This window comes from Schistocerca americana, chromosome 3 (genome assembly GCF_021461395.2).
Source record: "Schistocerca americana isolate TAMUIC-IGC-003095 chromosome 3, iqSchAmer2.1, whole genome shotgun sequence".
NCBI classification, from domain to species: domain Eukaryota; kingdom Metazoa; phylum Arthropoda; class Insecta; order Orthoptera; family Acrididae; genus Schistocerca; species Schistocerca americana.
Window position 1 is genome coordinate 506,560,413 of NC_060121.1, and position 25,036 is coordinate 506,585,448.

General features: G+C 44.6%; 1 protein-coding gene across 1 annotated transcript in view; it reads left to right on the forward strand.

The window, feature by feature from the left end:
* Positions 1-25,036, forward strand: part of LOC124605367 (acyl-protein thioesterase 1) — a 141,608-nt gene that overhangs the window by 45,219 nt on the left and 71,353 nt on the right. The window contains exon 3 of the mRNA XM_047136996.1: positions 9,894-9,959. Coding sequence (XP_046992952.1) covers positions 9,894-9,959 — 66 coding nt within the window. The remainder of the gene's footprint in view (positions 1-9,893; positions 9,960-25,036) is intronic.

The window sequence follows — 25,036 nt, forward strand, 5'->3', positions numbered from 1 at the left end:
TTTTGTGGTGGCAGATTATGAAAATGAGGCTAACAATCGTCTGACGAAGAAATAATGACGTTAAAACCTGTGGGAAGCGACTAAAAATGATCAGTGATGTGGGAAAAATGGAAATGGAAATAATGCGAAAGTTGTTAGAACTAGCCAAAATGGTTGTTTAATAGGTGAAAGGAACTGTTTGTGAACTGGGAACGGTGGATTTTATAGCAGCGGTAGTGTTGAAAGCGGAAAAAAATTAAGGTTATGGTTTTGAAGTGGGTTACATATTATTGAGTATATATAGGCAGTATAAAATTGTATGGTGAATTACGGTAAAAAGGAGAAGGTGAATACAAAGGGAAACTACTAGCACAAACAGAAAGAGAAAGTAAGATGACAGAAAAGATTTCGAAATGCAACAGTGACAATAACAAACGTAATTGTTGGGTTCAAATTAATGATATAAATATAATAGAGGAAACATTCCACGTGGGGAAAAATATATCTAAAAACAAAGATGATGTAACTTACCAAACGAAAGCGTTGGTATGTTGATACACACACACACACACACACACACACACACACACACACAATTCAAGCTTTCGCAACACATAGTTTCTTCATCAGGAAAGAGTGAAGGAGAGGGAAAGACGAAAGGATGTGGGTTTTAAGGGAGAGGGTAAGGAGTCATTCCAATCCTGGGAGCGGAAAGACTTACCTTAGGGGGGAAAAAGGACAGGTATACGCGCGCGCGCGTGCACACACACACACACACACACACACACACACACACACACACACACATCTGCACATATACAGACACAAGCAGACATATGTAAAGGCAAAGAGTTTGGGCAGAGATGTCTGTCGAGGCGGAAGTACAGAGGCAAAGATGTTGTTGAATGACAGGTGAGGTATGAGTGGCGGCAACTTGAAATTAGCTGGGGTTGAGGCCTGGTGGGATTTGGAGTATGACCAGGTGAATCTGATGGAACCAAAGGAGTTGAGGTTGGAAAGGAAATTCTGAAGTTCTTCTTCACTGTGAGTCCAGATCATGAACATTTCATCAATAAATCTGTACCATACTTTGGGTTGGCAGGCCTGGTTAACCAAGAAGGCTTCCTCTAAGCGACCCATAAATAGGATGGCGTACAAGGGGGCCATCCTGGTACCCATGGCTGTTCCCTTAATTGTTGGTATGACTGGCCTTCGAAAGTGAAGAAGTTGTGAGTCAGGATGAAGCTGGCTTTGGTTCCATCAGATTCATCTGGCCCTACTCCAAATCCCATGCCACTTTCCTTGTCATTGACCTCCATCTGTCCAATGGCCAGCTTCACACATCCGTCCACATCAAACCCACCAACAAGCAACAGTACCTCCATTATGACAGCTGCCACCCATTCCATATCAAACGGTCCCTTCCCTACAGCCTAGGTCTTTGTGGAAAACGAATCTGCCAGTCCTGAATCCCTGAATCATTACACCAACAACCTGAAAACAGCTTTCACATCCCGCAACTACCCTCCCGACCTGGTACAGAAGCAAATAACCAGAGCCACTTCCTCATCCCCTCAAACCCAGAACCTCCCACAAAAGAACCCCAAACGTGCCCCACTTGTGACAGGATACTTTCCGGGACTGGATCGGACTCTGAATGTGGCTCTCCAGCAGGGATACGACTTCCTCAAATCCTGCCCGAAATGAGATCCATCCTTCATGAAATCCTCCCCACTCCACCAAGAGTGTCTTTCCGCCGCCCACCTAACCTTCGTAACCTCTTGGTTCATCCCTATGAAATCCCCAAACCACCCTCCCTACCCTCTGGCTCCTACCCTTGTTGTTGTTGTTGTCCCCCCCAGGGGGTCCACAACTCTTTTGTGGATACGTGCGTAGCGAGCACGGGACCCAGAGCTAATGTGGCCTTCCTTCCTTTCCGGGCTGCATATCTTCCCTTTCCGCATCCTTCCCTATCACCCATCTTCGCCCCTCCTCCCCTCACCTCTGGCTCTTTCCTTCCCTTTCTCCCCGTCTGGGAGTATGGTTTGTGCCTATGTCCAGAGACGGACGCTCGTAAATGTAATGCATTCTTCGCCTTCTCTGCTTGTATGTCTTCATCCTTCCTTTGTCCTTCTCTTTTCCTTACCTCTTCTCTTTACCCTTTTCTCCGCTGCGGCGTTTGATATCTGTCTTCTTTCCTTTCCCTTTCTCTTTCTTCCGCCCTGTGCATGTCTGAAGGCCGACCCACGCATTTTTGTGCGTAGCCAGTAACGGGGTAACGCGTAATTCCCCGCCCCAGGTAGACAGGTAGGATACGCACGTACCCCCTGGTAACGGCCACGCCCAGGGAGGGGTGATTACCCGATCTGATACCTTCCGAAAGTGCCGATTGGTCCCTCCGTCCGTTTGTCGGTAGGTGTGACCTGAGGTGTGAACAATCACCTAAGGCGGGAGTGCCCTCAGAGAGGGCCCCCACAAGGGAGGAGCGCGCCATAGGAGACACTGGTAATCATGGGGGATTCTTCCGCAATGGTTTCCTCACCTTCCACTATGTCTGCTCACAAGCGTAAGTTCACTGAGTCTCGGCCACAGACAGTTCTTCCATCATTGCCACAGTTCCTTGTTGTTTCTTGGTATGACGAAGGTCACGACTTCTTCACGGTCAACCCTTTCATTATTCATAAAGGTGTCGACTCAATTGCAGGTCCTGTAAAGTCTTGTTCCAGATTACGGAATGGCACCTTGTTGTTAGAAACAGTCAGTGCCCTCCAGGCACAAAAATTGCTGCGTACTTCACTGCTCCACACCTTCCCTGTCCGGGTTGAAGCGCACCGCACTTTAAATTCCTCGCGTGGAGTCGTTTATACACGCTCCCTCGATGGATTGTCTGACGAAGAAATTCAGCACTACCTGTCTGACCAGGGCGTAACGGCTGTTCATAGAGTTATGAAAAGGGTTGACACGAACATCATTCCAACCCGCACTGTCTTCTTGACATTTGACAAAGTTCAACTCCCATCGAAAATCAAAGCAGGCTATGAGATAATTTCCGTTCGCCCTTACGTCCCAAAACCTACGCGTTGCTATCGGTGTCAGCGGTTCAATCACACCAGCCAGTCCTGTTCCAATCCGGCCAAATGTGTTACGTGTGGCAAGGATGCCCATGAGGGTGCTTGTCCACCTCCATCCCCTTGCTGCATCAACTGTATGGGTGACCACGCTGCTTCCTCTCAAGATTGCCCCGTTTTTAAAGACGAAAAGCTCATCCAGGAAATGAGAGTGAAGGAAAAGGTGTCGACCGTTGCTGCTTGAAAATTATTCACCAGTCGACAGCCCACCGTGCCTCAGACAGGAAAATACAGCACTATCGTTGCTTCTCCTCGGCCAACAAAGGAGGCGGCCACGCAGACTTGCGACCTCACCTTTAGTGCCATGGTCGTCAGATTGGCCAGCGCAAAGATCGCCCGTTCAACCTCACCACTTTCGCCTGCCCACTCTCTGGCTCACCCTTCGTCGAGTTCTGCTAAATCTCGAGCCCAAAAGTCAGACACCAAGACTTCGAAAAAAGAGCATACTCGTGAAGAGTTTTTACGTACCCCAACTTCACAACCATCGGTTCCTCCTTCCTCTAAACATCATACTTCCAAGAAGGCTACAAAGAAACCCAGTTCCTCTCCTTCTCCGCCAAGGCGTGTCCCATCTACAGCACCACCTGGCGGAAATCGCCCTCGGCCGTCTTCTGTGTCGCCGAGGCGCACTGCTGGCGGCCGCTCAACCGGCTGATCGCTGGTGGCAGGAGCTGCTCATGACCAGCCTATGGATCAGGATCTTCTGCCTTCGGCTGAATGCCATTCCATGCTGTCGGTCGCAAGCTCTGAGCAGTCGTTGAGTTGACAGCGACCTTGGTACATTCCTCCATTTTCTGTTCACCCTATGTCCATTATCCACTGGAATATCCGCGGCATTCGAGCCAATCGGGATGAATTGTCGGTCCTCATACGATCCTACTCGCCGGTCATCTTCTGTCTTCAGGAAACAAAGCTGCGTCCTCATGACCGCTTTGTTCTCCCTCATTTTCAGTCCATCCGATATGATTTCCCCTCTGTTGAAGGCACTCCAGCACAAGGAGGACTCATGATTCTTCTCCATGAAACTCTCCATTATCACCCAATCCATTTAAACACTTCCTTCCAAGCTGTCGCCGTCTGTCTTTCCCTTTCCGGCTACACTTTCTCTCTTTGTACTGTATACAGTCCATCGTCCACACCAATGGCACGAGCTGATCTCCTTCATCTTCTTGGTCAGCTTCCACCCCCCCTATTTGCTGGTTGGGGACTTCAATGCCCACCACCCGCTTTGGGGATCTCCACATCCTTGTCCACGTGGCTCACTATTGCTAGACGTCTTCCACCAAGCAGATCTAGTTTGCCTCAACACTGGGGTCCCTACATTTTTGTCTGCCTCCACGACAAATTTATCTCATTTGGACCTTGCGGTCGGTACTGTTCCGCTAGCTCGGCACTTCGAATGGTTCGCCCTTGATGATACACACTTGAGTGACCACTTTCCATGTGTCCTTAGACTGCAGCCTCAATTGCCCTATACGCGCCCGCGACGCTGGAAGTTTGCCCAAGCCGATTGGACACTTTTTTCGTCTCTAGCAACTTTCGATGACCGTCACTTTCCCAGTGTCGACGATGAGGTCACACATATTACCGACGTTATTCTTACAGCTGCGGAACATTCAATACCACGCACCTCCGAATTGCCCCGGCGCCCGCCCAGTTCCTTGGTGGAACGAGGCATGCCGTGATGCAATGCGTGAGCGGCGACGTGCTCTCCACGTTTTCCGCCACCATCCTACTTTGGCCAACAGTATCCGCTATAAGCAGTTCTGAGCGCGATGCCGTCGTGTCATCCGCGATAGCAAGAAGGCAAGCTGGAAATTCTTTATTACCTCATTTAACACCTTCACTCCCTCCTCGGAAGTTTGGAGTCGGCTTCGACGGTTCTCAGGCGCGCCTAGTTTCTCCCCGGTCTCTGGGCTCTCTGTCGCGCATGACACATTAGTGGACCCCGTCGCAATTTCTAACTCGTTGGGTCAGCACTTTGCTGAGATTTTGAGCTCTTCAAATTACCCGCCAGCGTTTCTCCCGAAGAATCGTGCAGCGGAAGTGCGACCTCTTGCTTTCTCCTCTCAAAATCGCGAAAGCTACAATACTGTTTTCTCCTTGCGGGAACTCCAACATGCACTCTCTTCTTCTCGCTCCTCCGCCCCAGGACCGGATGGTATCCACGTCCAATTGTTGCTGCATTTATCAACCCATAGTCTGCGTTACGTCCTTCGCCTTTATAATCGAATTTGGACCGACAGTACTTTTCCCAGACGATCGCGGGAAGCTATCGTCGTTCCTGTTCCGAAACCTGGAAAGGACAAACATCTCCCCTCTAGCTATCGCCCCATTTCTCTCACGAGTAGTGTCTGTAAGGTTTTGGAGCGTATGGTGAATTACCGTTTAGCGTGGTGGCTGGAATCCCGCAGTCTTTTAACACCTGCCCAATGCGGATTCCGAAAGCATCGTTCTGCAGTTGACCATCTTGTTGCTTTCTCCACTTATATCGTGAACAATTTTCTCCGGAAACGCCAAACAGTAGCAATATTTTTTGATCTGGAGAGAGCATACGATACCTGTTGGAGGACAGGCATCCTCCGCACACTGTTCTCTTGGGGCTTTCGAGGTCGGCTGCCCCTTTTTCTTCGCGAATTTATGGCAGAGCGCACATTTAGGGTGCGGGTGAACACTACTCTCTCCCGTACTTTCTCCCAAGAAAACGGGGTACCCCAGGGCTCAGTGCTGAGTGTTGTACTGTTTGCCATTGCCATCAATCCAATTATGGATTGTCTCCTTCCTGATGTCTCGGGCTCCCTCTTTGTGGACGATTTTGCAATCTACTACAGCTCTCAATGGACCAGCCTTCTTGAACGACGTCTTCAAGGATGTCTCGATCGCCTCCACTCTTGGAGCATCGAAACCAGCTTCCGTTTTTCTCCCAGTAAGACCGTTTGTGTTAATTTTTGGCGACGTAAGGAGTTTCTTCCACCCTCCTTACATCTAGGTCCTGTCAAGCTTCCGTTTTCAGATGTCGCTAAATTCTTGGGTCTTATGTTTGACAGAAAACTGTGCTGGTCCTCCCACGTTTCCTATCTTTCGGCTCGCTGTCTGCGATCCCTCAACACCCTCCGTGTCCTGAATGGTACCTCCTGGGGAGCGGACCGAGTGGTCCTTCTCCGCCTCTATCGCGCCTTAGTGCGCTCGAAATTGGACTATGGAAGCATAGTCGACTCCTCTGCTCGGCCGTCTATTCTTCGGCGTCTCGACTCTATCCACCACCGTGGATTACGTTTAATGTCTGGAGCTTTTTACACCAGCCCTGTGGAGAGCATTTATGCTGAGACTGCTGAACCTCCGCTGTCCAATCGGCGAGCAGTCCTTCTGAGTCGTTATGCTAGCCATCTGTCTTCCATGCCTGCTAATCCAGCCCATGACCTTTTTTTCGACGCCTCCTTTGATGTAGGGTATGCAGGCCGCCCCCTCCTCCCTACTACCACCGGGAGTCTGCTTCCGTCAACTGCTCCATTCTCTTTTCTTCCGCTTTCCTAAAACCTTCTTGACAACTTGGGGTACAGCACCGCCTTGGCTCCGTCCCCGAATCTGCCTGCTCCGTGACCTTTGTCAATTTCCCAAGGATGGTACCCCTTCACTTGTTTATCGTCGGGCATTTGCTGCTCTATGTGCACAAATGACGGACGCCACATTTATTTACACCGACGGCTCGAAAACATCGTTAGGTGTAGGGAGTGCCTATATTGTTGGCGACACCCCAAATCACTTTCGGCTTCCCGACCAGTGTTCGGTTTATACTGCGGAGCTTTACGCTGTTCTCCAGGCTGTCCACTACATCCGCCGCCATCAGCGGATACAGTACGTTATCTGCTCAGATTCTCTCAGCGCTCTCCTCAGTCTCCAAGCTCTTTATCCTGTGCACCCTCTGGTCGACCGGATTGGGGACTGTCTGCACTTGCTCCACCTGGGGGGCGTCTCGGTGCCGTTCCTCTGGCACCCGGGACACGTTGGTATCTGTGGAAATGAGGCGGCCGATATTGCAGCCAAGGCTGCAGTCTCTCTTCCTCGGCCAGCTATTCAATCGATTCCCTTCGCTGATCTACGGAGCGTTCTATGTCGACGTGTTGTTCATTTATGGCACACGCATTGGTCGACACTTACCCATAATAAATTGCGGTACATGAAAGCTCTTCCTTGTGCTTGGACCTCTTCCTCCCGAACGCGTCGTCGGGAGGAGGTGATTTTAACTAGACTCCGGATAGGGCACTGTCTTTTTAGCCATCGACATCTTTTAAGCGGCGATCCTCCCCCACTCTGTCCCCACTGCTCTCAGCTGTGGACGGTAAGACACCTCTTAATTGAGTGCCCCTATTTTAATCCGTTACGCTCCTGGCTACAGCTATCGCCTGATATATCGTCGATTTTAGCAGATGACACGCGCTCAGCCGATCACGGTCTCAAGTTTATTAGTGCCAGTGAAATGACGTCAGTCATTTGAAGCTTTTTTTGGGGACAACTAACCCCTTTCTGTAGTGGATGTTTAAGCCTTCCTTCTGCTTTTAGTTTCTCCAATTTTTTGAGTTTCGTTTTCATTGCTGCTGGTTTCCATTTTCGGTTTTTTACTGTTTCCTAAGTCACGGACCGGGCGCTAATGACCATAGCAGTTTTGCGCCCTAAAACCAAAACAAAAAAAACCTACCCTTGTAACCACCCCCGGTGTGAAACCTGTCCCATGCACCCTCCCACCACCACCTACTCCAGTCCTGTAACCCGAAAGGTGTACACAATCAAAGGCAGAGCCACGTGTGACAGCACCCACATGATTTACCAACTGACCTGCCTACACTGTGAAGCTTTCTATGTGGGAATGACCAGCAACAAATTGTCCATTCGCATGAATGGACACAGGCATACAGTGTTTGTTGGTAATGAGGATCACCCTGTGGCTAAACATGTCTTGGTGCACGGCCAGCACATCTTGGCACAGTGTTACACCGTCCGGGTTATCTGGATACTTCCCACCAACACCAACCTATCAGAACTCCGGAGATGGGAACTTGCCCTTCAATATATCCTCTCTTCCGATTATCCACCAGGCCTCAACCTCCGCTAATTTCAAGTTGCCACCACTCATACCTCACCTGTCATTCAACAACATCTTTGCCTCTGTACTTCCACCTCGACTGACATCTCTGCCCAAATTCTTTGCCTTTACATATGTCTGCTTGTGTCTGTATATGTGCGGATGGATATATGTGTGTGTGTGTGTGTGTGTGTGTGTGTGTGTGTGTGTGTGTGTGTGTGCGCGCGCGCACGCGCGCGAGTGTATACCTGTCCTTTTTTTCCCCCCTAAGGTAAGTCTTTCCGCTTCCGGGATTGGAACGACTCCTTACCCTCTCCCTTAAAATCCACATCCTTTTGTCTTTCCCTCTCCTTCCCTCTTTCCTGATGAAGCAACAGTGTGTTGCGAAAGCTTGAATTTTGTGTGTGTGTTTGTGTTTGTTTGTGTGTCTATCAACATACCGACGCTTTCGTTTGGTAAGTTACATCGTCTTTGTTTTTATGTATATATGACAGGTGAGGTATGAGCGGCAGCAACTTGAAATTAGCGGAGGTTGAGGCCTGGTGGGTAATGGGAAGAGAGGATATATTGAAGGGCAAGTTCCCATCTCCGGAGTTCTGATAGGTTGGTGTTAGTGGGAAGTATCCAGATAACCCGGAGGGTGTAACACTGTGGCAAGATGTGCTGGCCATGCACCAAGACATGTTTAGCCACAGGGTGATCCTCATTACCAACAAACACTGTCTGCCTGTGTCCGTTCATACGAATGGACAATTTGTTGCTGGTCATTCCCACATAGAAGGCTTCACATAGTTAATTAATTAAACCATTAACTTTTATTAGTCTGTGATGTTATGTTTCAGAATTGTTACAAATAAGACTTTTGCCATTCTGTTGCTGAAAATATTAATATTTCAAAAGATTGTTGATGCATCTTGCTAAGAAAATAAAACAATTAACCTTAAATTGTTCGTTTCTTCATTCGCTTTTCATTTCAATTGTATATTTCCAGACATTTTCTCTGTACGTTGTTCCAGTCCTCAAAGCTTCACGTGCACTTTTTTCGTCGTAGCTCTTGTAGAATGAATTATTCTAATTTTTTTTTTAATGCCCTTGTTTAGTCCTGCTGTCAGTTCTACAGTGACTATAGTAATTTTAATAAACACTGGTTTTGCATTTAATTTATGCATGGAAAGTCTGGAGAGTTTCCATGATAATTCATTGAAATGTTACAGTTCCTTTCCATCAAATGAAAAAGAAGTAGTATTTCATCAAAGTTGCTGTTCTTCAAAGAGGAAATGCGGTAAAATTTCGGCACAAACTCTTTTTCCCCTGTAACATTATGTTGAATGGTGTCAGTTAGTGTTACTGATGTTCCGTATGTAATTAACATCTTAAAAATCAGGCAAATAAATCCTGATTGTATTACACATTTTAACCAAATTCACAGTGGAAAGAAGATATAATATTAGAGTCTTGAAAAAATTATTTTTACGAAGTATAAAACTTAGTTTTAGATGACAAATCATCAAATTACAGAATCTAATACATTATTTAAAAAAATCTACAGTGCTATCTTTCTTTTATATCTGAAGCAAAATTGATTTTTCAGTGAATTTTCTTCACTTACTGTATTTATTAAGAGATTTGATACTAAAATGTCTTGTTAACATAGCTTACCTTTTGAGGGACATTAGAGTGCTAAAGGTGATTCTTATCTGTTTCAGGCATGGATGGGCAACTGGAATGGGAGCGATAAGGTCACCTCATGTCAAAGTAATTTGCCCAACGGCGTAAGTTTGAAGAATTGAGGCACATTAAATTTGTGGTCTGCTCCAAACCGAATAATATTTTATAGCCATATTTGGAAAAGAATTAGCAGTACACCGCTGGAATATATACATTGATAAACCAGAACATTATGACCACCCACCCAACAGCCAGTATGTCCACCTTTGGCACAGACAACAAGTGGCGACGTGACATGGCAAGGAAGCAGTGAGGTCTTGGGAGGTTGCTGGAGGGAGTTGGCACCACACCTGCGCGCGCGCACACACACACACACACACACACACACACACACACACACACACGTCACCTAGTCCTGTGAATTCCAGGTGAAGCACGATGAGCTCTGATGCCACCTTCAATCTCATCCCAGATATGTTCGATCAGGTTCAGATCTGTCAAATTGGGGAGACATAACATAACTGGAATGTGCTAGTATGTTCCTCGAACCACTCCATCACACTCGTGGCCTTATTACGTGGCACATTATTTTGTTGAAAAATGCCACTGCCGTCGGGAAGCATGATCGTCATAAGGGGTGTACGTGGTCTGCAACCAGTGTGTGCTACTCCTTGGATGTCAAGGTGCCTTGCATGAGCTCCACTGTACTTGTGGATGCCAACGTGAATGTTCCCACAGCAAACTGGAGCTGCTGCCAGTTAGTCTCCGTCCCACTGTACAGGCATCAAGGAGCTGTTCCCCTGGAAGACGATGGATTCACACCCTCCCATCGGTATTGAAGAAAGTACGGTATTCATTAGACCATGCAACACTCTGCCACTGTGCCACCATCCAGTGCCAATGCTCACATGCCTATTTCAGTTGTAGATGTCGATGTCATTGTATTAACGTTGTCATGCATGGGTCGTCGACCGTGGAGGCCCATTGTTAGAAGAGTTCGGTGCACTGTGTGATCAGACACTTTTTCGTTGCCCAGCATTACAGTCTGATGTTAGTTCCGCCACAGTTCACTGCCTGTTCTGTTTTACCACTCTGCCCAGCCAACAACATGCGACAACTGTAATGAGGCGTGGCCACCCAACTCCACGACATAGGGATGTTGTTTCTCCTTGGCTTCGCCACATGTTGAAAACTCTCACCATAGCACTCCTCAAACACCTGACAAGTTGTGCAGTTTCTGAAATGCTTATTCAGAGCCTCCAGGCCATCACAATTTGCCTTCAGCCATACTCAGATTGCACACCTTCCCCTTTCTACACACGGATAGCACACTGACTGATACAACATGCACTGTGCTTGCATCTAACAGTCATTCCTCGCCAGGTAACACTAGCACCTGGACAGGTTTATATTGATAGTAGGTCAGTAGTCATAATGTTCTGGTTCAGCAGTGTATAATTTTATTTTGTATTTTTCCTAGCATTTCCCTCTTGAAAAAGAGTATATCAGCATTCTTTTAACTAATGATGAATCACATATCATTAATTTTCAGTGATTAAAATACAGATTAAATTAGCAGAAACACATTTTACTGTGGAATTCCCATACAAACATCTTACTAAAAAATATGTAAAGTAAGTAATCGGATAACTGCAAACATGTTGTGTTATATGATGGGCCAACTAGCTGGTACACTTATATCATTGTTCAGAAACACATTGGCAAGAATTAGAAATATTTTTTTCCCTTATGTTACAGCCAAAAACATTTATTTTAATAGTCTAAATATAATACCTATATTAGTACAATAGCAAATATAAAATTACCATCAAACAATGGAAAATCCAGGATGGAATGTAATAATATTATGAAAACGAAAGTTGCTACCCACCATATAACGGATTTGCTGAGTCACAGATAGGTACAACAAAAAGACTTTTACAAATATAGCTTTCGGCCATTAAGGTCTTCATCAACAATAGATGTACACACACACACACACACACACACACACACACACACTCACACACTCTGCAGTGTCAGGCAACTGAAGCCACACTGCAGGCAGCAGCATCACTGCATGAAGGGAGTGGTGACTGGGTAGGGGTAGGGAGGAGGCGTGGGCAGGGAGGGCGAGGAATAGTATGGTGGGGGTGGCGGACAATGGAGTGTGCTGCAGGTTAGATGGAGGGCAGGGGGGGGGGGGGGGGAGTAGCAGAAAAGGAGAGAAGTAAAAAGACTGCATGTTATGGTGGAATGACAGCTGTGTAGTGCTGAAATGGGAACAAGGAAGGGGCCGGATGGTTGAAGACAGTGACTAATGAACGTTGAGGCCAGGAGGGTTACGAGAATGTAGGGTGTCCCACATACTGTTCCTGCGTTGTTTTTTCGCTCATGGAATCCCCCCAAATGGCCTTACCATCAAATTACCCATCTCTAGCTGCGACCCCTTCTTCCACAATGACCTCCACCTATTCATATTCTGTCAGATCTTGGCCCCTCACCAACATAGTCCTGCAAAACCATACCAACCAAGCCCAAACCTCCTTGCCGTACCTTCTCTCCATCCACAAAATTACTGTGCAGTCTCAAATTTCTGGAACCCATAACACACAATGAAACTCTTGCCCTGCAGGAACTTCAGCAACATGCATAATGCCACCTCAAAAGGCTCTCTCCATCCTGCTCACATCCTACTCCCACCTCGGAGTACCACAGTCCACCACCTGTTTACCAACCTCTAAACCTCCCCTGCATCCCCTCATACCTGACAAACAGTGTCTCGCAATCCTCCTACACTTACGCCATCCTCCAAATCGCACTCCCACCACCACACGGAATCCAGAATCTAAACAGACCCATAACACAACCATCAACTTTTCATCCAGAAGTCCCACAGAAATATCAGTCCTTCCCAAAGGCCTCACCTGTTGCCCCACTCCCAAATTCAGTCGTGCAGGACTTGTTAAAGACCTTCTGCCCATTGCTACAGTGGAAACACTTTCACCACCAATCCTACCAGACTCAACCAAAGACCAATACTGAACCCTACCTAACTCAGTTCACTCCTCCATCCAAGCGTAATCCACTTCCACTGCTCCCAAATCGCTCCCTGTTACTTTCCAGAATTTCTTAACCTTGAACCTTGCCTCACCATCATTCCCCAAATCCCTCAACATGCAAACTAACCTAACATCCACAGAAAGAACCGCAGTCCACCATCTAAAAACAGATCCTGATCTTATAATCCTACCTGCAGACAAAGGCACCACCATTGTTGTTTTGAACCGCAAGGATTACGTGGCAGAAGGACTCCATCAGCTGTCAGATACTTCCACCTACAAACCACGCCACATTGACCCCATTCCAGAAATCAAGCAGCATCTCCAGTCACTACTCAAATCGATAGGCCCATCCCAGAACCTATCGCCAGAGCCCATATCTCTACTCACCCCTACCACTCCCTCCACTTCCACCTTCTACATGCTTCCTAAAGTCCATAAACCTCACCACGCAGGACACCCTATTGTGGCTGGTTACTGTGCCCCCACTGAGAGAATCTCTTCTCTCACAGACCAACACCTTCAACTCATTAACCGGAACCTACCCTCCTATTTAAAAGATACCAACAATTTCCTGCACCGACTCTCCACAGTTCCTGTCCCCTTACCACACGGTGTCCTGCTCGTCACTATTGATGACTCCCCCCCCACCCCCCTTTACACTAACATTCCTAAAGCCCATGACCTTACTGCTAGTCCCACTGTGCGACAGTTTACAAATCGAAACTTCCTTCCTAGTCACTATCACCAACTATATCCTCACCCAGAATTACTTCTCCTTTGAAGACATTACCTATGTGCAAATCCAGGTTACGGCTATGGGCACAATCCTATGGCAACCTAATCATAGCCGGTCTAGAGGAATCCTTCCTAAAAACCCAGAATCCGAAACCCCTTATCTGGTTCAGATTCATTGCTGACATCGTTGTGATCTGGATCAAGGTTGACAACACCCTACCCGCATTCCTCTGGAACCTCGACAACTTCTCCCCCATCAAGAAGCCACCTTGCGTCTGCAGTGATGACCGGTCCCTCTCGAAATACACTGATGGTCTCACTGAAGCCTCCACAGACTGTTATCGTCCCAACCTCATATAAAAGCAAATTCCTGTGCCATATCTTTCCAGTTTCCCACCACCTCCCAAAATCCCACCGTCCTGCCACAGGAGAGCACTCCCCTCATAACACAGTACCACCCAAGACGAGAGCAACTGAATTACATTCTCTGCCAGGGTTTTGACTACCTCTCGTCGTGCCCTGAAATGAAAAATGTTCTGCCCACTATCCTTCCGAACCCTCAGACAGTGGTATTCCGCTGCCCACCGAACCTACACTATATACTAGTTCATCCTTACACAACCCCTGCTCCCAACCCCCTTACCTCATAGTTCATACACCTGTAATAGACCTAGATGTAAGACTTTTCCCATACACCCTCCCACCACCACCTACTCCAGTCTGGTGACAAACATCACCTTTCCCATCAAAGGTAGGGCTACCTGTGAAACCAGTCATGTGATCTACAAGTTAAGCTGCAAACACTGTGCTGCATTCTATGTGGACACGACTACCAACGAGCTGTCTGTCTGCATGAATGGCCACCTACAAACTGTGGCCAAGAAGCAAGTGGACCACCCTGTTGCTGAACACGTTGCCAAAAATGACATCCTAAATTTCAGTGACTGCTTCCCAGGCTGTACCATATGGACCCTTCTTACAGGGTGTTTCAAAAATGACCGGTATATTTGAAACGGCAATAAAAACTAAACGAGCAGCGATAGAAATACACCGTTTGTTGCAATATGCTTGGAACAACAGTACATTTTCAGGCAGACAAACTTTCGAAATTACAGTAGTTACAATTTTCAACAACAGATGGCGCTGCGGTCTGGGAAACTCTATAGTACGATATTTTCCACTTATCCACCATGCGTAGCAATAATATGGCGTAGTCTCTGAATGAAATTACCCGAAACCTTTGACAACGTGTCTGGCAGAATGGCTTCACATGCAGATGAGATGTACTGCTTCAGCTGTTCAATTGTTTCTGGATTCTGGCGGTACACCTGGTCTTTCAAGTGTCCCCACAGAAAGAAGTCACAGGGGTTCATGTCTGGCGAATAGGGAGGCCAATCCACGCTGCCTCCTGTATGTTTCAGATAGCCCAAAGCAATCACACGATCGTCGAAATATTCATTCAGGAAATTAAAGACGTCGGCCGTGCGATGTGGCCGGGCACCATCTTGCATAAACCACGAGGTGTTCACAGTGTCGTCTAAGGCAGTTTGTACCACCACAAATTCACGAAGAATGTCCAGGTAGCGTGATGCAGTAATCGTTTCGGATCTGAAAAAGGGCCAATGATTCCTTTGGAAGAAATGGCGGCCCAGACCAGTACTTTTTGAGGATGCAGGGACGATGGGACTGCAACATGGGGCTTTTCGGTTCCCCATATGCGCCAGTTCTGTTTATTGACGAAGCCGTCCAGGTAAAAATAAGCTTCATCAGTAAACCAAATGCTGCCCACATGCGTATCGCCATCATCAATCCTGTGCACTATATCGTTAGCGAATGTCTCTCGTGCAGCAATGGTAGCGGCGCTGAGGGGTTGCCGCGTTTGAATTTTTTATGGATAGAGGTGTAAACTCTGGCGCATGAGACGATACGTGGACGTTGGCGTCATTTGGACCGCAGCTGCAACACGGCGAACGGAAACCCGAGGCCGCTGTTGGATCACCTGCTGCACTAGCTGCGCGTTGCCCTCTGTGGTTGCCGTACACGGTCACCCTACCTTTCCAGCACGTTCATCCGTCACGTTCCCAGTCCGTTAAAATTTTTCAAACAGATCCTTTATTGTATCGCTTTTCGGTCCTTTGGTTACATTAAACCTCCATTGAAAACTTCGTCGTGTTGCAACAACACTGTGTTCTAGGCGGTGGAATTCCAACACCAGAAAAATCCTCTGTTCTAAGGAATAAACCATGTTGTCTACAGTACACTTGCACGTTGTGAACAGCACACGCTTACAGCAGAAAGACGACGTACAGAATGGCGCACCCACAGACTGCGTTGTCTTCTATATCGTTCACATCACTTGCAGCGCCATCTGTTGTTGAAAATTGTAACTACTGTAATTTCGAAAGTTTGTCCGCCTGAAAATGTACTGTTGTCTCAAGCATATTGCAACAAACGGTGTATTTCTATCGCTGCTCGTTTAGTTTTTATTGCCGTTTCAAATATACTGGTCATTTTTGAAACACCCTGTACTAACACCAGCTTTTCTGAACTTTCTCTGCAATGCATCCTATGTTCCTTTAACCGTCCTGGCCTCAACCTTCATTAGTCACTGTCCTCACCCATCCAGCCCTTCCCTGTTCCATTCCACCATCATGCCCAGTCTTTTTACTTCTGTCCTTCTCCACTACTCCCCCCCCCCCCCCCCCCGCCGCCTCCCCGCCCCCTTCCCCAGCTCTCCCCTACCCTCTGTCTACTCTGCAGCACTTCACTGTACACCAACCCCAACATACTATCCCTCCCCCTCCCCGCCCCAGTCACCACTCCCTTCATGTAGTGGTGCTGCTGCTCACACTGTGGTTTCAGTTGCCTGAGACTGCAGTCGTGTGTGAAAGAGTGGTGTGTGTGTGTGTGTGTGTGTGTGTGTGTGTGTGTGTGTGTGTGTGTGTGTTAAATTACAAGCAAAGCAACAACAAACCAAACAAAAGTAATACCTATTACCACTAGGCTACTCCATGACTAACTTTAGTTTCTCTAAGATGACTTCTCAAAAACAATGTTTTGTGAAGTAATGGTGGAGCTTGGAAGAACAACTCCAGCATTAAAGAAAAATTGCAAGTTCCCCTCATGTACTAAAACTCTCTATATATTCCTGATAGCCGTAGGAGGTGACATAAATGTGCAGTTCAACTGATCTTGCATTTTCACTGAAGACTGCAAGGGACAAGATAGACATTTCTTGGCATACCTTTGTGAATGAATGCATAGGATTTCCCCCTACCCCTGTTCTATGCAGTTCTGCCGCTGATGATGTTCCTCATAGCAGATAATTTCCAGCTCTGGAAATGTCCAGAACTGGAAAAATTCTAATTATGTAGCTATGATTAGATGTAAGAGTACAAAATCCATTTTTAATCGTTTTCTATGATGCCATTATGGTGTTTGTATTGATAAATACATTTGAATAATTCACAATTATTCAGTTTTGGTACACTTAGTTTTATAGAATACTGAAAATAGTGTGTGACTGACACAAGGTCCAAAACCAGGAGTAAATCCTAATGCTGTGATGCACTTTCTTGGGTCCCAACAAGAATTGCTAGCAAATTTCGTATGGTTTTGGTGGTAGTGTCCCCATCATCATTTTTTTCTTATTCCAATTAGTCTACTGCATAGTGTAATAGTAGTAAAGGAGCTTTAATGAATAGACTGCCCAAACATTTATTGTGTTAAAAGTGGATTGTAATAATTACTGTTTGATACAGAAAGAGTTGTTGTTTCATGCCTAAATGATGGGTGGTCCCCAGCATCCATGATTGCTATGATAGGTATGTTCTTATGCCTTATTTGGCACCTCGCACCACCAGCACATGTATGGTGGCATATGGTTGACAAGTCTTGCTGTCTGCTTGTCAGCTGTGGGAATTGCCTCCAGACTAGTTGCTCCAGTGATCTGTATCACTGGTCAAGACAACAACTTATTCATCTTAAATGCAGTACTCAAATATACTGTGAAAAAGGACAAATAAATAGTGTCTGAAATAAGAGGAATCTCACAACCTTTAATGTGATCTGAGGCGTTACTTGTTAGACAGCTATGAGTGTTTTCCCCCATTTTCTGCATCTTTAACTCTTTTATGACGAATTTCTGATACCCTATTTCTGAGACTTGTTGGATGTTTGTGTCTAGTGTTCAAAAGTCAGCTCACCATTTTGGTTTAGAAAAATTGTAAGAGAGACAGAAATATCCCACTGGACATCAAAGCAAACTGTTATACAGCGTTCTGAAAATTTGTGTGATCTGGTCAAAATTAAATATTTTTAATCATTGTTAATCAACTGTAAAGGTCAGTGGTGTTCCATTGAAAGACTTTTGTGGCTTCATTTACACTTCTATTGGTAGAATGTTGTAAAAACCTGCATCTATCAACCAAGCTGTTTCCTAGGTGATGAGTATCTTCCTTGTCGATTATATCCTCGAAGTGGCAACATGCCTCCAGGCATAACTTGTTGTTCCATTGAATTTAGGCTTACTTTTTAGCTTCTTCATCTGAAGTGTATCTATACAGGAGTCTTCAACCTCATTGGATATGCTATGTGGCACTAGGAAGCCTGGAAACTCACCTACTGTCTCACCTCTTCCATCCTCCTGTTACAACTCACGTTCATTAACAAACAAAGAGGGAAGGTATTCTGGAATATTCTTTTCTATGCAGTGTGATATTTTCATTGGAAAACTTGATGTTAACTCATCAGCTGTTGATTCAACAGAAGTAGAAAAGGGTCCTAGTCCTAATACTTTGTGCAAAATTGTTCTGTTACTTGATGTATGGTGAAGAAAGAAATGTAGTTTCATAATATAAGGTACTGTTGCCACTGTGCCATGAACAACAAACCAAAATAAATGTAAAAATAGAAAATTGGTAAAATGCTAAAGAAAACAGTGTGCAAAGCAAGAACAAAAAAAGTAAGCCCTCTCCTATAATTTACATGAATAAATTTTGAAAACTACGAAAATCACTGGCAGTAGCAGTTTCGGTCTCAGTACATTACACACAGTGATGAGTACAGCGATGAGTACAGCTTGTTCAATTTGTTGTATTCTTATCTTTGTTCATCTAAGACGCTTAAATCCAAAATGAACACTGTGACATCATCAAACAGCTTAGCAGTGATGGCCTATTGCTCGAAGCCTCCTTAAATATATGAGGTTACGTCCAGAGCTTGGTCACAGCAGCTATGCTCTGTACAGAACCCTGCCTGATAAATAGAGAGAACCTCATCAGTATGATCATAAATTCTGCTGCTGGGCAACAGCTTGCTGGGTCATCTTGTGGTTTTAAAATGACAAGTGTTTTGGATATCTTCATCTGCCTAGGAACTTGGTTGGTGCTCAAAGTATTTGGTAGAACTGTTACTAGCGTGTGGTCCCAGGTGTTTAATAAGCTCCAGGAATAACCCATTGAGTCCTGCAGCTCACTTTAAATGTTCTGATAGCCTTTTCTAGTTCAGTCTCTGTGGATGAAATAGAGCCTTATATTTGTCACTTTACCTCACCTCTGAACTTAGGCTCCACAGAAACTTGTCTTTGCTTGACCTTTTATATGCTGTCTGAGAGGGGGGTACTATAGTTATGGGGAGGAAAATTTAAGAAAAGGAAAAATAGTAGAGGGACATGGACTGGGAAAGGAATAAAAGAGGAAGCTGCCTGTTAGAATTTTATTCAGAGCATAATTTAATCATTGCTAACATTTGGTTTAAGAATCACGAAAGAATGATGAATATGTGGAAGAGACCAGGACACACCACAAGGTTTCAGATAGATTATATGATAAAATAGATGCTTCAGAACCAGAATTTAACCTGTAAGGGGCAGACGTGCACTCTCATCACATTTTATTGGTTATGAACTGTAGATTAAAACTGAAGAAATTACAGCAAGGTAGGAAATTATGGAGGTGAGACCTGAATAAATTGAAAGAATCAGAAGTCATTGAGAATTTCAGAGGGACTGTTAAGCAACAATGGATTGAAACAAGGGAAGAAGTACAATAGAAGATGAATGTGTTGTTCTGAGAGAGGAAATAGTGAATGCAACAGAGAATCAAATAGAAAAAAAACTGTACCAAGTATTAATCCTTGGATAACAGTGAGGATACTCAGTTTAAATGACAAAAGGAAAAAAAATATAAAAATGAAGAAAGCATAAGGGAAAACAGGTGTCAAAAAATAGGTTGACAAAATTGCAGAATAGCAAAACAATAATGGCTAGTGGACAAATGCAAGGCTGTAAGAGCATACAACATACTGGAAAGGTAGAAATATTAAAGAAAGCTTCAGAGAAAAGAGAAGCACCTGTATGAATACGAAGAGTTCAGATGATAAATCACTACTAAAAAAAGAAGGGAAGTGCAGACGGAATACATGGTAGAGCTATATGATGGAAATGTATGTCAAGCAAATACCCTCGGACTTCCAGAATGATGCGATAATTCGGAATTAAAAGAAGGTAGGTGCTGAGAAATGTGATTGGTACAGAACTGTTGTTGTTGTTGTTGTTGTGGTCTTCAGTCCTGGGACTGGTTTGATGGAGCTCTCCATGCTACCCTATCCTGTGCTAGCTTCTTCATCTCCCAGTACCTACTGCAACCTACATCCTTCTTAATCTGCTTGGTGTATCCATCTCTTGGTCTCTCTCTACGATTTTTACCCTCCACGCTGCCCTCCAATACTAAATTGGTGATCCCTTGATGCCTCAGAACATGTCCTACCAACCGATCCCTTCTTCTAGTCAAACTTCTCTTCTCTCCAATTCTATTCAATACCTCCTCATTAGTTATGTGATCCACCCATCTAATCTTCAGCATTCTTCTGTAGCACCACATTTCGAAAGCTTCTATTCTCTTCTTCTCTAAACTATTTATCGTCCACGTTTCACTTCCATACGTGGCTACACTCCATACAAATACTTTCAGAAACGACTTCATGACACTTAAATCTATACTCGATGTTAACAAATTTCTCTTCTTTGGAAACACTTTCCTTCCCATTGCCAGTCTACATTTTATATCCTCTCTACTTCGACCATCATCAGTTATTTTGCTCCCCAAATAGCAAAACTCCTTTACTACTTTAAGTGTCTAATTTCCTAAACTAATACCCTCAGCAACACTCGACTTAATTCGACTACATTCCATTATCCTCGTTTTGCTTTTGTTGATGTTCATCTTATATCCTCCTTTCAAGACGCTATCCATTCCGTTCAACTGCTCTTCCAAGTCCTTTGCTGTCTCTGACAGAATTACAATGTCATCAGTGAGCCTCAAAGTTTTTATTTCTTCTCCATGAATTTTAGTACCTACTCCAAATTTTTCTTTTGTTTCCTTCACTGCTTGCTCAATATACAGATTGAATAACATCAGGGAGATGCTACAACCCTGTCTCACTCCCTTCCCAACCACTGCTTCCCTTTCATGCCCCTCAACTCTTATAACTGCCATTTGGTTTCTATACAAATTGTAAATAGCCTTTCGCTCCCTATATTTTACCCCTGCCACTTTCAGAATTTGAAAGAGAGTATTCCAGTCAACATTGTCAAAAGCTTTCTCTAAGTCTACAAATGCTAGAAACGTAGGTTTGCCTTTCCTTATTCTAGCTTCTAAGATAAGTCGTAGGGTCAGTATTGCCAGCTGTGGCTTATTGAAGTGATAGTTCGGTAATTTTCACATCTGTCAACACCTGCTTTCTTTGGGATTGGAATTACTATATTCTTCTTGAAGTCTGAGGGTATTTCGCCTGTCTCATACAACTTGCTCACCAGATGGTAGAGTTATGTCAGGACTGGCTCTCCCAAGGCTGTCAGTAGTTCTAATGGAATGTTGTCTACTCCCGGGGCCTTGTTTCGACTTAGGTCTTTCAGTGCTCTGTCAAACTCTTCACGCAGTATCATATCTCCCATTTCATCTTCATCTACATCCTCTTCCATTTCCATTTCCATAATATTGTCATCAAGTACATCACCCTTGTATAGACCCTCTATATACTCCTTCCATCTTTCTGCTTTCCCTTCTTTGCTTAGAACTGGGTTTCCATCTGAGTTCTTGATATTCATACAAGTGGTTCTCCTTTCTCCAAAGGCCTCTTTAATTTTCCTTTAGGCAGTATCTATCTTACCCCTAGTGAGATAAGCCTCTACATCCTTACATTTATCCTCTAGCCATCCCTGCTTAGCCATTTTGCACTTCCTGTCGATCTCATTTTTGAGACGTTGGTATTCCTTTTTGCCTGCTTCATTTACTGCATTTTTATATTTTCTCCTTTCATCAATTAAGTTCAATATTTCTTCTGTTGCCCAAGCCCTTTTTCTTTTTACCTACTTGATCCTCTGCTGCCTTCACTACTCCATCCTTCAAAGCTACCCATTCTTCTTCTACTGTATTTCTTTCCCCCATTCCTGCCATTTGTTCCCTTACGCTCTCCCTGAAACTCTGTAGAACCTCTGGTTTAGTCAGTTTATCCAGGTCCCATCTCCTTAAATTCCCACCTTTTCGCAGTTTCTTCAGTTTTAATCTACAGTTCATAACCAATAGATTGTGGTCAGAGTCCACATCTGCCCCTGGAAATGTCTTACAATTTAAAACCCATTCCTAAATCTGTGTCTTACCATTATATAATCTATCTGAAACCTGTCAGTATCTCCAGGCTTCTTCCATGTATACAACCTTCTTTTATGATTCTTGAACCAAGTGTTAGCTATGATTAAATTGTGCTCTGTGCAAAATTCTACCAGGCGGCTTCCTCTTTCATTTCTTAGCCCCAATCCATATTCACCTACAACGTTTCTTTCTCTCCCTTTTCCTGCTACCGAATTCCAGTCACCCATGACTGTTAAATTTTCATCTCCCTTCACTATCTGAATAATTTCTTTTATTTCGTCATACATTTCTTCAATTTCTTCGTCATCTGCAGAGCTAGTTGGCATATAAACTTGTACTACTGTGGTAGGCGTGGCCTTCGTGTCTATCTTGGCCACAATAATGTGTTAACTATGCTGTTTGTAGTAGCTTACCCGCACTCCTATTTTTTTATTCATTATTAAACCTACTCCTGCATTACCCCTATTTGATTTTGTATTTATAACCCTGTATTCCCCTGACCAAAAGTCTTGTTCTTCCTGCCACAGAACTTCACTAATTCCCACTATATCTAACTTTAACCTATCCATTTCCCTTTTTAAATTTTCTAACCTACCTGCCCGATTAAGGGATCTGACATTCCACACTCCGATCCGTAGAACGCCAGTTTTCTTTCTCCTGATAACGACGTCCTCTTGAGTAGTCCCCGCCCGGAGATTGGAATGGGGGACTATTTTACCTCCGGAATATTTTACCCAAGAGGATGCCATCATCATTTAATCATACGGTAAAGCTGCATGCCCTCGGGAAAAATTACGGCTGTAGTTTCCCCTTACTTTCAGCCGTTCGCAGTACCAGCACAGCAAGGCCGTTTTGGTTAATGTTGCAAGGCCAGGTCAGTCAATCATCCAGACTGTTGCCCCTGCAACTACTGAAAAGGCTGCTGCCCCTCTTCGGGAACCACACGTTTGTCTGGCCTCTCAACAGATACCCCTCCATTGTGGTTGCACCTACGGTACGGCTATCTGTATCGCTGAGGCACGCAAGCCTCCCCACCAACGGCAAAGTCCATGGTTCATGGGGGGGGGGTTCAGAACTATTAATTTAAAAAGTCATGATGCACAATACTGATACAAATTGTCTACAGAAGAATGAAAAAGCTGGTAGAAAATAGTTTCAGTTCTGGTGAAAAAAAGGAAGACATGATACTGTGTTGATGTACTGATTTATCTTACACGAAAGGCAAACCTATGTTTATACCATTTGTATATTTAGAGAAAGCTTTTGACAGTCTTGACCTTAATGCACTTTGGGTTATTGACTACTAGTGCATAAACCAGAATGCAGTAAGTCAAAGGACATGAAAGGGAAGCAGTAATTGAGAAGGTAATGAGACAGGGTTGTAGCCTATACCTGAGGAAACTCAAATGGTACACTGAACAAGTGGTAAAGGAAACCAAGTAGAAGTTTGGAGAAAGTGCTGGGAGATGAAGCAAAAATTTGCTGGTGATATAATTCTGTCAGATATAGCAAAGAACTTGGAAGAGCAGTTAAGCAGAATAGATAGTATCTTGAAAAGAGTTTATCAGATTAACATCATCAACTAAAGTGAAGCAAGGGTAATAGACAGTGTTGGATAATTAATGAAGAGGTATTGAATCAAATTGGATAAACTGAAATCTATGGCACAACTTTTGTGAGAGTAAAAGAGAGGCTCGGTTGATAGGACACATCCTGAGGCAGCACAGAATTATGTATTTAGCATTGAAGGGAAGTATGGAAGTTTAAAGTTGTAGAGGAAGGCTTCAATGTGGTAAGCAGGTTCAAATCGACACAGATTGCAGCAGTTACTTGGAGATGAAGAAGAAGAAGAAGAAGAAGAAGAAGAAGACATGTCTAGGAGCTACACATGTAGAGCCTCTACCAATGTATGCTCACTGATCTTTACTAATGGTATCTTAAATGCTGTGAAAATTTCTGGTAGAATGTAAATACATTTTGATTAAAGGAAACCACTCACCTTGTGTGGTTTGTGTGTGGGTTTGTGTTTTTATTTTTTATTTACTCGTCAACTAAGCAGTTCAGCTACACTCCATGGGCTCATGCAGTGCTCACCATTGAATACCTCCAATCCCACCCCCCTTCTGCCATTAGCAGACAATATAGTGGTTGCATGGTAAACAATTTGTAGGGTGTTGAATGCTGTAAACATCATTGGCCTTTTACGATCTCACACTCAAAGGGTTCCTTGTTAGTAGCGGATAGGCTTCTAGACCAGATGAGATACCTGTAAAATTCTGCAGAGGTTGCGCAAAAGAATTTGCTCTGCTTCTGTCAGCAGTTTATCGTAGGTCGCTGGTGTAACCAAGGGTACTAAGCGTCTGGAAAAAACGCAGGTTATTCCTGTTTTCAAGAAGGGTCGTAAGGCAAATAAACATAATTATAGGCCTATGTCACTGATATAAATCTATTGTAGAATTGTTGAATGTTTTATGCTCACGTATTATGACGTTTTTTGGAGAGCGAAAATCTTCTCTCTAAAAATCAACATGGGTTCCGTAAACAGAGATCTTGAAAAACTCTGCTTGCTCTTTCCATCAATGAGAGTGACGGCACTCACACAGTGCTCAGGTTGACGCTAAATTCATTTACTTCAGGAAGGCATTTGAAACAGTCATGTACTGAAAAATGTAAGAGCTTATTAAGTATCAGACCTGATTTGAACTAGATTTAACAGTTCCTTTCAGATAG